Source organism: Polyodon spathula, chromosome 24, assembly GCF_017654505.1.
Source record: "Polyodon spathula isolate WHYD16114869_AA chromosome 24, ASM1765450v1, whole genome shotgun sequence".
Lineage (NCBI taxonomy): Eukaryota > Metazoa > Chordata > Actinopteri > Acipenseriformes > Polyodontidae > Polyodon > Polyodon spathula.
In genome coordinates, this window is record NC_054557.1 from 15,844,750 (window position 1) to 15,860,111 (window position 15,362).

Consider the following 15,362-nt stretch of genomic DNA (forward strand, 5'->3'; position numbering starts at 1 on the left):
AAAAAACTTTCAAAACAGTAATGTGAAATATTACCAGAGCACAATACTGCACCTGCTTCGACGATGCTTGCTCCTTTGTTTTGTATGCACTTTGGTAGTGAGAAGTGCTGCAGCAATCAGCTAGTGGTTTATTTTACAATCTACGAAGAGCCAAGAGGAGCCACCCGGGTGCTTCAGATAAACGTGTCAGCACTCGCAGTTCCAGTTTCATTCGGAGGCTGTCAGGAGCTGTGTAGTCCTATCAGCCGATGCACAGCCATGGTAAAGAAGGAAAGCAGAAGCAGTAGTAAAGATAACAAGCGAACAACAAACAAAACCACAGCGGCTGTCTTTATGTGTATTTATTACAGCATGAGCTGAGAAAGAATAGAAATACTTTACATTTAACTTAAATTAGTACATGTACATATTTACAGTTCATTATACAAGTGGCATCAACACATTTTCATTGTGCATGTCCAGGAGTGGCGTTTGCTTCTGTTTTAGTTTTCTGTCTTTACACTACCCCAGTGTTTTATTGCCCTGCATGCCTATTACACAGGGCTTCAACCTTTCTTTAAGGGTACAAATATATACCAGCCAGTCTAAAAGAATACCCGCTTTCCATTTCAGGGTTTGGACAGAGATTCTTGTCAATACTTTTGTTCAAAACTTTATAATTCTGGAAGGCTCTCCTTTGATATATTGGCTTTGATGTGGGTATGAATGCAAAGATGGCAGGTTTGAGCTTCATATACCAATATTACTCTTTATTACAATCTAAATACAAACACAGACGTTGCAACGTTATGGGTATCAGATACAGCAGGACAGCGGGCAGATAGAGGATTGTGTATTGCATTGCTGAATAGAATAACGAAACAAGGGACAAAGTATCCACAAGGAGGTAGTGTAAAATGAACATAGATAAGGTTCACCGGGTTGCAAAAGCAACTGGGGCTCAAAAAGGATTTTCTGAGGTGCCTGACAGACCCAAACCACACTCTGTTTCCCCTGGGATCTTCTTATAATGGACGTGTGTCTCATCTCAAGGGACCTTTTCTGTTAAACTAAGTGACTGGAAAGGAATACACAGCCGGCAGCACCTCCTTGTGTTGCTGACCTGTTCAGTATTATAATATTTCGCTAGTGCTGCTCACTTTGGATTCAGTATTTACTTCCTTGCCACTCGCCCTGATTAAGTGTTGTGTTACGACCTTGCTCATTGCAGCTGTCCTTACCTCCCCTTTAACCACTCTCCACTTCATCCATTAAGTGCTTCTCAGGAAACTAGTTCAGTACAGTCACCCTGATCATCTACTTACAGTCCTTCCCAAAAAAATGCTTTTTTTTTTTTTTTTAACATGATTTGATTTTAAGCATTTCCGTTTGATTATGAGTGTTTGGTACAATACATGAAAACCCTTTTCCACTGTTTCTACCTTAATGTCATAACGGGGAATGCTTTTAAAAACCTAAGTAAAATATGTATCTTTTTTTAAAAACAGGCACCACAGCAGTGGCCAGAGTGAGTAAGCCAGCACTTTAACAGCAGGAAGAGTTACTGAAAGCCGGAGTGTGGCAGCAGCCCCCGGGTCCGGTCTGCTACACAGAGTCCGTCCTCTTTCTTGCGAATACCGCAGACATGCTCTTCACAATGCTCTTGATCCCGGCTGGCTTCTTGGCCGAAGTCCTGGATTCTCGGATTCTTTCCAGCAGCCCGTGAAACACCAGCAGGACGCCATGGTAGGTCTCCGCTGCAGACACCTCGTAAAACTCACAGTCTGTGGAGAGGGCCAGGAGCCTGCCCTCCTCACTGGACACGGTCCTCCGGTGGTGCAGGTCCCGCTTGTTGCCCACGATCACGATGGGCACCTTCTCCACGCCCAGGTATTCCTTCGTGGCTTTGATGCACTGGATCTGCTGGCGGACGATGCTGAAGCTGGCTCGGTCACAGATGCTGTACACCAGAATGAAGCCATCCGCCCACTGGGTCCTCTTCTCCTGGATACACTTCACTTCAGGCAGGTCCTAAAGAAGAAACATGTAAGTGACATCTTACAGAAGCATGTCTATAGGTAGTGCACAATGCATGTCTATAAGGACCGCACAATGCATGTCTATAGGGAGAGCACAATGCATGTCTATAGGGACCGTACAATGCCACCTCTGTTCCAAAGAGGTCTGGTCCATAACCACTGAACCATTGCTATACAAATATACCTGCACATCAGCTACTGTGTGGCATGTCACAATTCAGTTCAATCACCGCATTCACAGTTAGGAAGAAAAAAAGAAAGAAAAATCCATAACTAAAATAACAAAAAGAAATGGATTTACTACCCATGCATTATTTATTTATTTAAATGTTCCGCAATCACTACGACTCCTCCACAGCAGCACTTTACCACGAAACACGGAACAGTAAATAAAACACTGAAGAATAACTAAAGCAACGACCTACAATGTTACCTGAAGCCGCCTTCATTACAGGCAGCATCACCCCTTTGTTCTGTATCGTTTCTAAAACTTAGTTGTGCGCAAACTTCAGAGCAGGGCGCAGTATATCACAAGGAGCAATGACAACTGATTACCAAGCGCACAAAGAGCACGAGGAAACATCTTAAAGAAATGGGGGAAAACATTCCTCAAACAAAGGGCAAGCACTGCTTCCTTAGCAGTTAAACTACACTCCGAAAAGGGCATTGACCCCAAAAAAGGAAACAATAGCGGCATCTCGTGATACGCTAGCCTGCAAACCATTGTGTTGGCATAGCAAATAAACCGAAGAACAATCTGCATGAGAACAAAAACGAATGACTTGTTCCACCATAGACCAAATTAAAAAACGCTAAATTTGAACATACCAGCAATTATAGTATACAAAAAAAGTACTGCAGTGCGAGTGTCTTTGTATTTCTACATGCATTCTTTAAACAGTAGCCTGGAAGCAACAGTGCTGCTATTTCATTTTGGGTATGCTCTGCTTGAACCCATAGGCTTTTTAAAGCAAATTTTACCTCAACCATCATAGTAACCAGTAGTAAAGTAGGCTGTGTACAGTGGGTATGCAAACATACCTCTGAGAACTTACCTGCGAATACGGGCAGTCCCAGATACTGAAAGAAATCTCTCTTCCATCCACAATAACGTTGTGGCTGTATATTGATTCTGGAAAACACAAGCATTGATTGGTGTTAAAAACCCTTCCAGTTTCTGCTCGTTGTGCTGTGCATAGTGTTACTTAAAGGCAGTACTTCAGTGTCACTGATTGTGGCTGCACAGACTACAGTGTATTTTCAGATGTGGAGAATATACTGACCAACTATACCAAGACGTTAAGTGTGTGTGTGTGTGTGTGTGTGTGTGTGTGTGTGTGTGTGTGTGTGTGTGTATATATATATATATATATATATATATATATATATATATATATATATATATATATATATATATATATATATATATATATATATATAAAAAAAAAAAAAACATAATTGCAATAATTACCAATATCTCCATATTCTCCAATGAATCTCCGAGTTAGAAAACGTACTGTGAGAGCTGCAATAAGAAAATACTGTTTAGAAACTTTTTTTTTTGTATTACTATTATTCTAAAAATGTTTTGTGGTACCAGGTCGAGTAATAAAGTAATCTTACCAGTTTTGCCGACCCTGTCTGCTCCCAGGACCACTACGTTAGCGTCCGTCTTTAAAGCTGCAGTTCCGGTCATATCTGAACAGTTTCTAGATTCAGCTGAGGTTGGTTTTAAAGTGGAATTTCTTAACACCATTTGCAAACTAGTGGCGAACAACTCAGCAACTGTCAACCTGAATACACGTTTCCCTGATCTCTCAGACTGCAAAAAACTTCCCTCTCAGCGGTCTGCCTGAGCAAGCGGACTGACTGGGTTGTGCTATTATTTGCAAGGGGCGTGGATATGTAAATCATTACATGATGTGCTCAATAAAAGTGATTATTTAGTGCATTGTCACATACTGTTCAATTAGTTTCTTTCTCTTGCACTGAGTTTCATTATGCATGTGCGTCCTAGTTTTTATTGTCAGTCTGTTAGCTGGTGTAACACTATTTGTGTTTTCAGGTTCCAAGACGTTGATTCTCTGATCTGATTCTCTTGACATCTCTGCACATGTTTTCAAAGCGTTCGCTCATTAAAGAAATCCTATTTTTTTAAAGGGGGCAATTCAATGTAAATGATGTACAACGGCTTGTGATAAAGGGTCACAGGTTGTAGTGTTTGGTTCAAGTTTTATAAAATCTTCCAAACGACTCCTCTGAAAGGTAGGAGTTAATTCAAGACTGTGGTAAAGGCTTTAGAAATCCAGCTCTGAATGGAGCGGACCCTACACCACCCTGGCTACTAAGCCTGCATTGTTTCTCAGTGCAGTTTACATCCAAAGAATAGGCAACCAAGAGCACACATTACTGGCTTTGCATCTACAGCAATACCCAATGCGCCTTAAAGGTGCACAGTAAAGCACTGAATAGAGATTGCGAAGGACATATGGCCCATGGGTAGAGCTTGACTTTTACTGTTGCATACACACACTATCACCATTTGCACTTTGTATCATTATGTAGTGATGTGAAAATGTTCTTCTAAGAAAAAGAAATGTAGCTTAAACATAGAAAATGGTTTTAATTGACCACCTTTATGAATTCTGAGAAACATTGTTGCTTTTGAATTGAAGAATATGTTCTAGTTTATAAGAAATACGTCTCTCTTAAACAGAAAGGTATAACCATATGTATTTCAGCAGACCTATAAAACCAGGTGCTGTGGAGATGTGTTCCAGAGTGCTGTATTACCATTTACAACAGCCAAGCAAGGCATACAGCCAGAGCCAGAGCGCCACCCAGTGGCTACACAATGGAAGGCACAGGTGTTATTGTCCATCAAATCAACAGTACAAAGGACACTCTTGAAACCAGGACTTGAAGGATATGTTGCTGTAAGAATATCGCTGTTAACAAAGGGGAACAAGACTAAAAGGCTAAAATATGCTCAAAAACACAGAAATTGGATTATAGAACATGGTCAAAGGTGCTTTGGACTGTGACAGCCAACCATCAACTGTCTGGAACCCTGTTGTTGTGGACACAGTGTCTTCCGTCAAGACAACAGTTAATTTGTGAACAAAGAATAGTAAGGAGTTCCTATAATAGAAGTTAATAATATATATATATATATATATATATATATATATATATATATATATATATATATATATATATATATATATATATATATATATATATATATATATATATATACTGCTGTGCAAAAGTATAGACAGTGTGTGTGTGTATATATATACATAGATACATAGATAGATAGATGTATTATTGTATCTGACAAAGAAAAGCCTTATACAGTACTTGTATTAATGTTTTTAAATCTTTTTATTCAATAAAAATGTTCTCACTTTAATTGTTTTTGGCATTCAAGAACCTGGGTTTATAATTACTGTATAAGGGGAAATTTTGGTGGAGAATTTGTTTTGGCTTTATTGGCGGTTTTGATTGGATCGCCAATAATACTTCCACCAATCAGACAGTTGCATACATTTCTTATAGCGACTAGCTGTGTATTATTACTGGAGCTCAATACACAGCTTTCTTTAAAAGGTATAAAGTATTGTAATCTACACAGTGTAAAAGTTGCATTTTCAAGTGTGTGTTGGAGGACTCTAGGTTCATTCATAATTATTCAAGCTAAACTGTCCACTCATGCAGAATATTATGTAAATACAAAATAAGCATAAAATAAATTACAAAATTTGGCAGCGGGGTCCAGCATATTAATTCAATGGTGTGGTGTGTGCTCAAGACAGAGGTATACTTATACCATGTCGGTTTGTTTGATCGTGTATGACACATTACGTTTTACATGATACTGGGTGGTCAGCAAAACTAGTGCACTTTGCAGATGGCAATCCTAATGTTGCCAACCCTTCCCGTGCACCCCTCTGTGCTGCAGGCTGTTCCACTGGTCCACTCGCTCCTGCATTTACCCTCTGTGACAGCAGAGCCTTCTGTGCCTGGCTTACTGCTGCATAGCCTCCATCTCCTTATCCTACCTCGCCAGCTTTATAACGACATTCCTCTAGATAAAGGAGCTCACCTAACTGCTTTACTTCAGGTAATTCACAAGGCTAAGTTTGCATGAAATAACAGCAAGTAGACGCTCAAACTGTAAGGGTTCACATAAAAGCCCTGCAGTGTTATGAAAGGGTTTGACGATGATTATAAACAATGCATTGCAAAAGCATTTTAATGACACGTTACATGTGTAACTTTTATACGGTTAATAACAGGGAACTGGAGGATGGTTAGATTAAGAAGGATGCCAGGTGGGTTCATAATTGGTATCCCTGACCGAGATATGAATTTGTGTACAGAGTTCTACTTGCCACTAGATGTCACTGTATAATAAAGTGAATAAATCCAGAAACCCTGTTCAAGAGTTTTAATAGACGTTAAAGGATTGCAATCATCTTTAATGTCTTAATGTGTGTTCTGCATGATTGTTGCTTCTGCTTAGATCAGCAATGTTCTGCTAATCAAATAAACATGACCCCATTCTCTAAACTCAACGGCAGAATAAAATCAGCCTTGTAATCTGTATTGTGAATTGGCCAGCATGTAATGAACTCAATCATTGTCATAGTTATGATGGAGTGTTCAAACTGAAACAAAAAAACGAGAAGTAAAAGGTACACAGCAGGTTTGCAGTGAATTCAGTTTGTTTCAATGAAGATGCTCAAGGTTGCTAAAACAAATGACTTTTTACTGTAAAGTGGCTCTTATATAAGATGAGTGCACTAACAAAATCCAGGTAGACATATAGTCCATCACCAGCGCCCCCCAGCCCCAGATGAGATTTCAAGAGCTTTCTCAGCGTGCACCTCTCTGCCTTCCTGTCAGCTTCCATTCCCTGCTCTCAGAGGGCCCAGTATACCGAGAGTTCAAGCTCCTATTGTGTTGCCAGGACTGCTCTGTGTTAGACAGACCACAAAGGACTGGCTTCTATATAATTATGGGTCCCTTGGTAATGCTGGAAGGCCTGAGCACTGCCTCTCTTTACTTTAGCATCATTCTGGATCACGTCCACCCAACAGTGCTGTACCCTGCTAGCGAATGGTGTGCCCAAATGGACAGCACAATGAACTTAGCATGGTGGTACATGCTTTACAATGACACAGTGTATTCAAGAAATTCATTCACAGGTACAGGTTCCACAGCCTGAATTCATAACACAGGCACTAGTGAAAGGAGCTATCCAAAAGCCTTTATAAGAATATTTGCAATGAACTGAAGCCAATTTAATTGATATTTCTTTAACTTGACAAACAGCTTCCCCCCATAGACAAAATCTGCCTGCTTTCCAATGTGAATGGCATGATGATGTATTTCACTAAGCGTTCTGGATATAGATAAGAGTGCTCACAGAGCTGGGACATGGACCTGAAATAAATTACCGCTCACATTATTATTACTTCATTTCATTCTCTGTGTTTGGCAAACAAAATATATGAAAATGACATCGTTATTCACAGCGCAGCTATGCATTATGCATGACTTTATACTATAGATTTCTTTTTTGAGTCTGTAATTTCACAGAAACTGTAATTGGAACATTACTTTCTACTTAGATGTTGTATTACCCTCCTGATCATTTTACAAAACAAAACAAAACAAAAAAAAACATTCTATAATTCAAGGTCTGCAATGCACTCTCAAGCTATATTAAAATTTTAACATGGCATGTTCACCTTTTGAAAAATGTGCTGAGAAAAAAATTCAAGAATTAAAAAACATTATACGCTTGGTCAATTGCGCGTGTGTGTGCATCTGAGTGTGTGGACCTGTGTGTGTGTGCGTGTGTGTGTGTGGACCTGTGTGTGTGTGTGCGTGTGTGTGTGTGTGTGTGTGTGTGTGTGTGTGTGTGTGTGTGTGTGTGTGTGTGTGTGTGTGTGTGTGTGTGTGTGTGTGTGTGTGTGTGTGTGTGTGTCTGTGTGTGTGGACCTGTGTGTGTGTGCGTCTGTGTGTGTGGACCTGTGTGTGTGTGCGTGTGTGTGTGTGTGTGTGTGTGTGTGTGCGGTGTGTGTGTGTGTGTGTGTGTGTGTGTGTGTGTGTGCCTGTGTGTGTGTGTGTGTGTGTGTGGACGTGTGTGTGTGCGTCTGTGTGTGTGCTGATAGACATTCACTAGGGAGGCTGTTCTGGCAGATCGGGTTGAATACATTGAAACTCACGTTAATAGCTGTCACCAAGGCCACAGCTAACTTCTTGTTAGCACAGAAACGAGGACTCTGGCTTGGCATTTTAAATCTTGGCACTTGCTTTTACGGGCTGCCGTATGCTTCATGATCTACATGTGGAAGGGACATTTTGCACCTACAAATATTTAATTGCTCAGCACCTTCAAAGGAAATCTACAACTTTACCAGAATAAGATATAGCTATGCCCTGAAGCTCAGTGGCTACTAAAGCACACATAGCTTGCTTTGTGGGATGCGAGCTACAGTATAGAGAGTGTGCAACACTGACTCACTTAACCAGCAGAGGGCGTGGAGTGGGGCACGGGGGCTTTTTAATGCAAGACAGCAGTTTATAATTAAATAACACCCCTTCATCTAATAAATAGCTTGTACAGGTAAGTCAAATAGTTGTTTTTTTTTGTACACCAAGAATCACTGCAGAGTTTAACATACCCATGCAAGGTCCTATTAAAATACAATACAAAATTGATTTTAAAATAAATAAATGAGCTAGTCTCATTAGGTGTTTTAAACCATCTAATAATCTGATTCATTAGCACCCATAAAACTGACCGTGAGCCTGCCTAATCTTCAACAGACACAAAAGCTAATGAAAAAAAAAATCAATACCCCGGCCTATGGAAGTAACGACCCTGAACTGGGGTGTTCCAGTGATGTGCCATAGATATTTACCCACACTGACAGTGAATGACTATGTGCAATCAAACCTAATTGACAGGGAAGTGTGCATTGTATTAAACTCCTCAAGGTTGGTTTTCCAAAGCGAGGAGACATACAGTATTAGCCTTGCTCTGTGTGCAGAAGCCATAGGTGAAGCATTGTGCATTGAAGGCTGGATGACTTATACAGTATGCACATTCAGAAAAACCATGCACAAGGAGTCTTTTCAGAAGCAATCTTTGCTGGAAAAGTTTGCCAGTATGGCAAATAAATGAACTAGGCAGGACCACACAAAACTCACATAATCAGATACTAAAGAGGTAAGGAATTAAATACATAAGGCATCACTTTTACACAACTGTAAATACCTAATGGCAAATGTACATTAGATATGTAATCATTTATAGCAAATGTTCAGTACATCTATATCCGCTGACTTCCAAAGACACTGTTCAGAACTCTGTTCTGCTTGTCAGCCAGGCAGTACAGTATGTGACCTGAATATGAAGACCTTTTCAGTTTACAGCTGGTTCCCATGCCCAAGATATTATTGACATGGGGCCTGATCTGTCTCTAAAGCGTCACTCTCCCAATACTGCAGATCAAACTGAATCTCTGCTCTGTAGAGGACAGCACCCCAGCTCTGTCACATGGGAGCGAAGGGTTGAATTAAACAGTATGGATTCACTCATGCAGATAGCAAGGTAGAAAGAACTATAATGAATGCTGCTGCTGCAGCTGTGCCTGTGTTTTGTGTGAATTTTTTTTTTTTTCTTTTTTGAAGGCATTTTTAATTCTTAAAAAGTGTTCCTGAAGTTGTGGATGGATCACTTTTTTATCTTTTTTATTTGAATTCCTTATTTCCCCCACATCGCTCAGGGTTCCTTTTATCTTGTATCTGATCCACGCACTCATTGAAAGGCACTGAACTCACTGCTGAGCCAACATGCTTCAATACTTCCTGTAGGGTTGCTGGCTGAGCTGACCCTAGCAGTCAGTGCAGTTCTTTAGTACAAGTGGCCAGGTTCAATTTGGCAAGCAATTTACCAATTTAGCCTGACCACAGTATGAATGTTAATGGGATGCTCACCATAGACCTGAGATTGCTGATTTCTGTGTACAGAGGGGTTACCTGGATTCTAACTGTCCTATCATTGACCAAGCTGAGCTTAATAAGTTTAAAATAACAGGACTAAACTGGAACAGCAAAGAGGTTTGAAACACTGTTGTGCTCTATGGAATAGATAACGAGTAGTTACTTAGTTTATCTGTAACTTACTCTACTATTCGCCTTGAATGAGCTACATCCCCAAAAGCATCAGCAAAGGGAAAGCACAGGACTGGTGCCATAAAATAAGGTCATGCTCCTCATATTTTCCAAAGCATGTAAGTTGTGTAATTACTTTTTGCCCCGAGTGTACACTGTAAGCTCATATGGCAGCCAAACCAAAGTCATTATCCACCTCAAGTCACCATATTGTTATCATTAAATTACAAAAGCCTCAAAGTACTATCTGTTACCATTTGAAAAGTCAGTACTGCTTTGCAAACTGTAAATGCAGCAGTGTTCAGGCAGTCTTAGAAACCACAACAGTGCATTCTTTCAGGGGATTCTTATCCATAACAGCAATCACTTGTCTGCCCTGCAGCATTCTAACTCAAGAGCTCGCCGTTCAATGCAATGCAGTTCACTTTCCAGACCCTTTTCAGTCTTCATCCAACTTCATGCTGGGATGAGTTTTACAATTTGGGCTTCTTCAGTTTCTTCGGATATAAGCAGTTTCTCTCTCTCTCTCTCTCTCTCTCTCTCTCTCTCTCTCTCTCTCTCTCTCTCTCTCTCTCTCTCTCTCTCTCTCTCTCTCTCTCTCTCTCTCTCTCTCTCTCTCTCTGACTCTTTGTATTGAATTGAATGTTTCAGAATTATTATTAAAAGAAAGCCTGCTGTTGCATTTTATGGTTTGGATGAAGGTTGAGCTCACTCTTACTATTCTGAACACCTGAAGGGAAATATATACATATTACACTGCATTGCAAAGCATCAGTATGGAAACTAAAATATACATACAATATGAAGGAGACTTCATTATATTACAGTAGGCATCACAACTGTTTGCTAAGACCAGACCTCTACAAACTGATTAGTAGGAAGAGCAGAATATTCTACACTAATTCAAATGGAACTTTCGCATTGCAAATGGTGCTACTTAACTTGATTAGCAAAGCTTTTTCAATGTTGTAGTTGCCAAGGGTTAATAGCTGGCCTGTCTTTAAGCTTCTATTTGCAGTAGTCTGCAGATCCACAGAACAGAGCTGGAGATTTTGAGAATGTGTTACGTAAGGCACTGCAGCCAAGACGTGAGATTCTTGTCAGTTCTTGTTTGATGCGCACACCCATACAATATTGCTGTCACAGTCTCTTCTGGGATTTATTTGTTTATTCTGCTGCAGTTTCTTTCCCCCACATCTGCCTGTTTTTGCAGCCCTGCCAATTTTAGAGCAAATTCTATTTTAGAATAGCCAATGATATGCCCTTGGCACTCTGTGAGATAAGAGAGCTTTAAAGCACAAGAGGACAGAAGACTGGAGCTTGGAAAGACCCTTGTTGAATTAATAATAATAATAATAATAATAATAATAATAAATAATAATAATAATAATAATAATAATAATAACAGGGTAAAATGAACACGGTGTACACAGACTGATGTTATTACATTCTGATCACTTCGACCTCATGTACATTCAGCCCATCAAGCACATGCCACCTTTTGGGTCACTTATGCAGCAACTTGTTTGAGGTGACATTTGGAATGTTTCACGCTGCAGTATTTGAATGCTTTCAAGTGGTTTCTTTTGGAAGTGCATCTGCTACACTTTCATTAAGCAGTCAATTTCATTTTTACCCGTTTTGAGTGAGAATACCAGTCAGTCCACAGCCTCTCTGGGACTATTTAAACAACTGTGACAGAGATGGGATTGGAGGAGTCAGGCTTAAGGAAGGTTTTAAAATGCCTGGAGTGTTGCATTTCATTAGTACAGAGCTATTGCTGAGATGAAGGGTTCAGAAAAGATCAGCAGCCCCCAAATGAAATAACACGGTTGTAATTAACATGCTGGAAAAATACAAAATCACGCCCACCTCATGCTAAGAGTTAGTTCATGGTAATGAGCTTTTAATTAAACATTGTCCCAGACCTTCTTATAAAGGACCAACAGGCTAATGGTGGGGTGATAAAGCACTATCAATATTCTTTGTGATATTTTCAGAAGGCTCTTGAGTTTGGTTTAACCAGTTTTCCAGTGTCAGGCTAAAAGACGACCATCGCTTCTTCTGCTGTCAGAGGTGGCAGCAAGGCTAATTCGAGTTAGATCTCACTCAGACACTACTTCATTTAAATGTAAATGAAGCGCAGTTCAAATTAACATGCATACATAATCTTTTCACTTTCTTGGGGGATATGTGAGGGTATCTGTGTCAGGATGATTTGAGATTAAAATCAAGGACCATACACTTTCCAGTCATCTTAGATGAGGAACGGGCTGAGGGAGGTGCAGTAAAATTGTGTTGGATTGGCTATTTCCCCTTTAGGGATACATGGCACACTAAGGACCCCCCTCTGTGACCATCAAAGTATGAACTGACTAAGGCACAGCCGTCCAGCCTTGTAGGGATAAGGACCCAAGCCGACAACCAGGGGGTTCTTAGAGATGAACCTAATTATTGTGTATTTATATAGTAGTTACTTAGTAAATACATGTGTACTTACACATAATTACAGTGTTAGTTTGCATAGTTAGTTTTTACATGATATAACCCTAATACTAACCCTGACCATTTTCTGATACAATTGTGTACTTACATATACAGTGCAAAACACTGTGCATAATAACATTGTAATGATGTGTTAGAACACATGCAGTTACTAAGTAACTGCTATGTAAATACACAGTAAGTAGAGACTCTTAATGCAAAGTGTAATCAGGTTTGTTTTACTACAACTAGGTTAAACAAAAACACTGCTTCAGTTCTGTTCATTTCTTGCATTTTAACTGTGCCTTCTACTGAACAACACCATGCTTCCTGTATTCTTGTCAAACCCATCCACATCCTAAACGGGATGCTTCATCTGTTAATGAGCAGAGATGTATTGAGGAGGGCAATGAGCCGTGCGCGGTTCAAAAGAGATCTGCTGGACAGCCCTGGTATATACTGGAATATAGTAACAAATCCCATGCCTACTTGTATGAGCAAGAATTGGATTCGAGGGCTTCTTCCTGGACTCGTTTAAAATGCCACGCTGTCAAAGCCGTTACATAACAGTCAAAAAAGAAAGCCTGACATCAAAGACTCCAGACTTGGTGTCTGTATGCATTTAGTGCAGCTAACACGACAGCAGAACATTGTTTTGTCATGTTCAATTACACCACAGCCTCAGCCTCGCATCCCTCTATTCAACTTTAATTAAATTGTGCTTATTTTCAGGCTGCGTGGGTTTTTTTAAATGCAGATTAACAGTCATTAACTGTAGACTGACGTATATTATTCATACAGTGGATAATATCATGTGTGCACCTAGTCACACATTTTCTATATGAAAGGTGCACATTAAGCTAATTTCTTAACTTTGTTTTTTTTTCATAGCAACCCGTGAACCAAGAAGTAACAAACACACCTGTTTTAGTCTTTCACCTGAATGCAGGGGCATTGGAAACGCAAGCCGGTAAGTCACCAATCGTTGCTTTTCCTATGACTTACATGCTTTTAATGTCTCTGTATTTATTCTATGAAGAATAAACGGTGAAATCAGTCTGTGAGATTGGGAAGTGGCTCGGAACCCTTCAGTGAACGTGGTTCACAGTCATCTCCAATCTCTCTCCATGCATCATTGACAACACGTGAAACTGTCTCAACAATCCATGCATTAGATTCTTAATATTGACAGTGCTGTGCAGAAATAATCACCATGCTACATCTCATCATGCGGCTTTTAGTAGGATTCCTCTGCAACAGCAAGGATAAAATAAACGATAACAAATGTTAAGAAATCAAATTTATTATGGCAGATTTATTAAGTCAGCAAGGAGGTTACATTGCATATGTATTGTATAGTGGCAAAACAAAAATGCAAATACACACATAGTGTCTTTGGCTTCTTTACAGGGATGGTCATGGGGGTTTTTCTCTGGAAATGAACAAGAAGAATCATTCCATTCAGTAATGGGCAATAACCACATCAGCAAGTCTGATTATAGAGAGGTCAGCAAGAATGTGAAGGGATGCAAACAGCAGCTGGACTGGGAGCAGACAAGACTTGATTAAGGTTTATCCAATTTAGCGATAAATCTGGTGGCATTGTCCTTGTAATTCTATTAAGCTTCTCATTGGGCGGATGCATAATGTCATTAAAATAGTCTTTGCAAAAATTGGATGTAATACATAATTCATACTGCCGTTTTGTTTTAGAGTGTCCTTTTTTGACACATCATTGCCAGATGTGTAAAAAACTAGAATGGTTCTCATTGACAAATTGAAGGCTCCATCACTGGTATTGCTTCATTTTTAAAGTTATTAAAGGTTTGGCTTCTGATTAGCTTAGTATTTTGGTCAGAAAGGTCAATCCTGGCTCTAGTTTGCGATCTCATGATTCTGCTAGTTTGGTATTCCCAAGGATATGGACACAATTAGGATAACTGGCTTTTTCTTATCAACTCCCAAAAAACCTGGAACACTTTTTCCCATGGTTTAAGAATGGAATTTGATAGCCTCTCGTGTTTTGGTTATAAAGAGCGGATTTGGGATTGGCTTAAAACTCCTTGCCTTTGCTTTTCTTTTAATCCACATTGAAAAGAAAAAAAATAAACGCTGTATTACTGCTCCTGTGTTTATTTGTTGTTATTTTCTGAGGCTGGACCACACAAATATTAATTGTGTTTTTTTATGTATGATTGTGTCTGTATATGACAGGATACCTTTGTAAACAAGGCCTTGGCCTCCATGGGTTAATTTTCTGTATAAATAAATAAATTAAAAAAAAACAGAGGAAATCTTTTTTTTTTTTATTTATTTATTATCTGCAGTCATTTAGAGACAAAAGGTCAAACAAACTGTGTTTGTATCTAAATATGTTTTATTTCACATGATGTGATGTTTTGACAAAAAAAAACACCAAGCATTTTTTTTTTTTTTTTTTTTTTTTTTAAATAAATAAACCGGTCTAATTTTGAAATGATAATTGGCCTGAGGTCATGTTGTTAATTGGGTATTGCTAACAACTGCTGCATCTCCCTAATTAGGAATGACACTTTGTGCTGGATAGAATGCAAAAAAACAAAAAAACAAAACAATGTACTCGGTATGCTTTCAAATACATCCACTATTTGTTCCTTTAACTGTTTTCCCTCACCCTGTTTCAAAGTC

The 15,362-nt window shown here is 39.4% G+C and overlaps 1 protein-coding gene and 1 long non-coding RNA gene across 2 annotated transcripts; one reads left to right on the forward strand and one right to left on the reverse strand.

Moving 5' to 3' along the window:
• Positions 1 to 326: 326 nt before the first annotated feature.
• Positions 327 to 3,878, reverse strand: LOC121299293 (ras-related and estrogen-regulated growth inhibitor-like protein). The gene is made up of 4 exons (XM_041226971.1): positions 3,642 to 3,878; positions 3,490 to 3,543; positions 3,074 to 3,150; positions 327 to 2,010 (listed from the first exon to the last, which is right to left on the reverse strand). The coding sequence occupies exons 1-4, from the start codon at positions 3,772 to 3,774 to the stop codon at positions 1,585 to 1,587; spliced, it is 690 nt and encodes a 229-aa protein (XP_041082905.1). The 5' UTR covers positions 3,775 to 3,878; the 3' UTR covers positions 327 to 1,584.
• LOC121299294 lies at positions 1,939 to 14,800 on the forward strand. Its single transcript, XR_005947379.1, has 3 exons — positions 1,939 to 2,025; positions 13,587 to 13,665; positions 14,106 to 14,800. It is a non-coding gene; the product is annotated as an uncharacterized LOC121299294 (long non-coding RNA).
• The last annotated feature ends 562 nt before the right edge of the window (positions 14,801 to 15,362 follow it).

What these genes read in the sequence shown, in the direction of transcription:
- LOC121299293 (XM_041226971.1), bottom strand. Translation starts at nt 3,774, where the DNA reads ATGGTGTTAAGAAATTCCACTTTAAAACCAACCTCAGCTGAATCTAGA. An exon ending in TGGAGAATATGGAGATATTG is followed by an intron (nt 3,151 to 3,489) that starts GTAATTATTGCA and finishes TGTGTTTTCCAG; the next exon opens with AATCAATATACAGCCACAAC. An exon ending in GGGACTGCCCGTATTCGCAG is followed by an intron (nt 2,011 to 3,073) that starts GTAAGTTCTCAG and finishes TTTCTTCTTTAG; the next exon opens with GACCTGCCTGAAGTGAAGTG.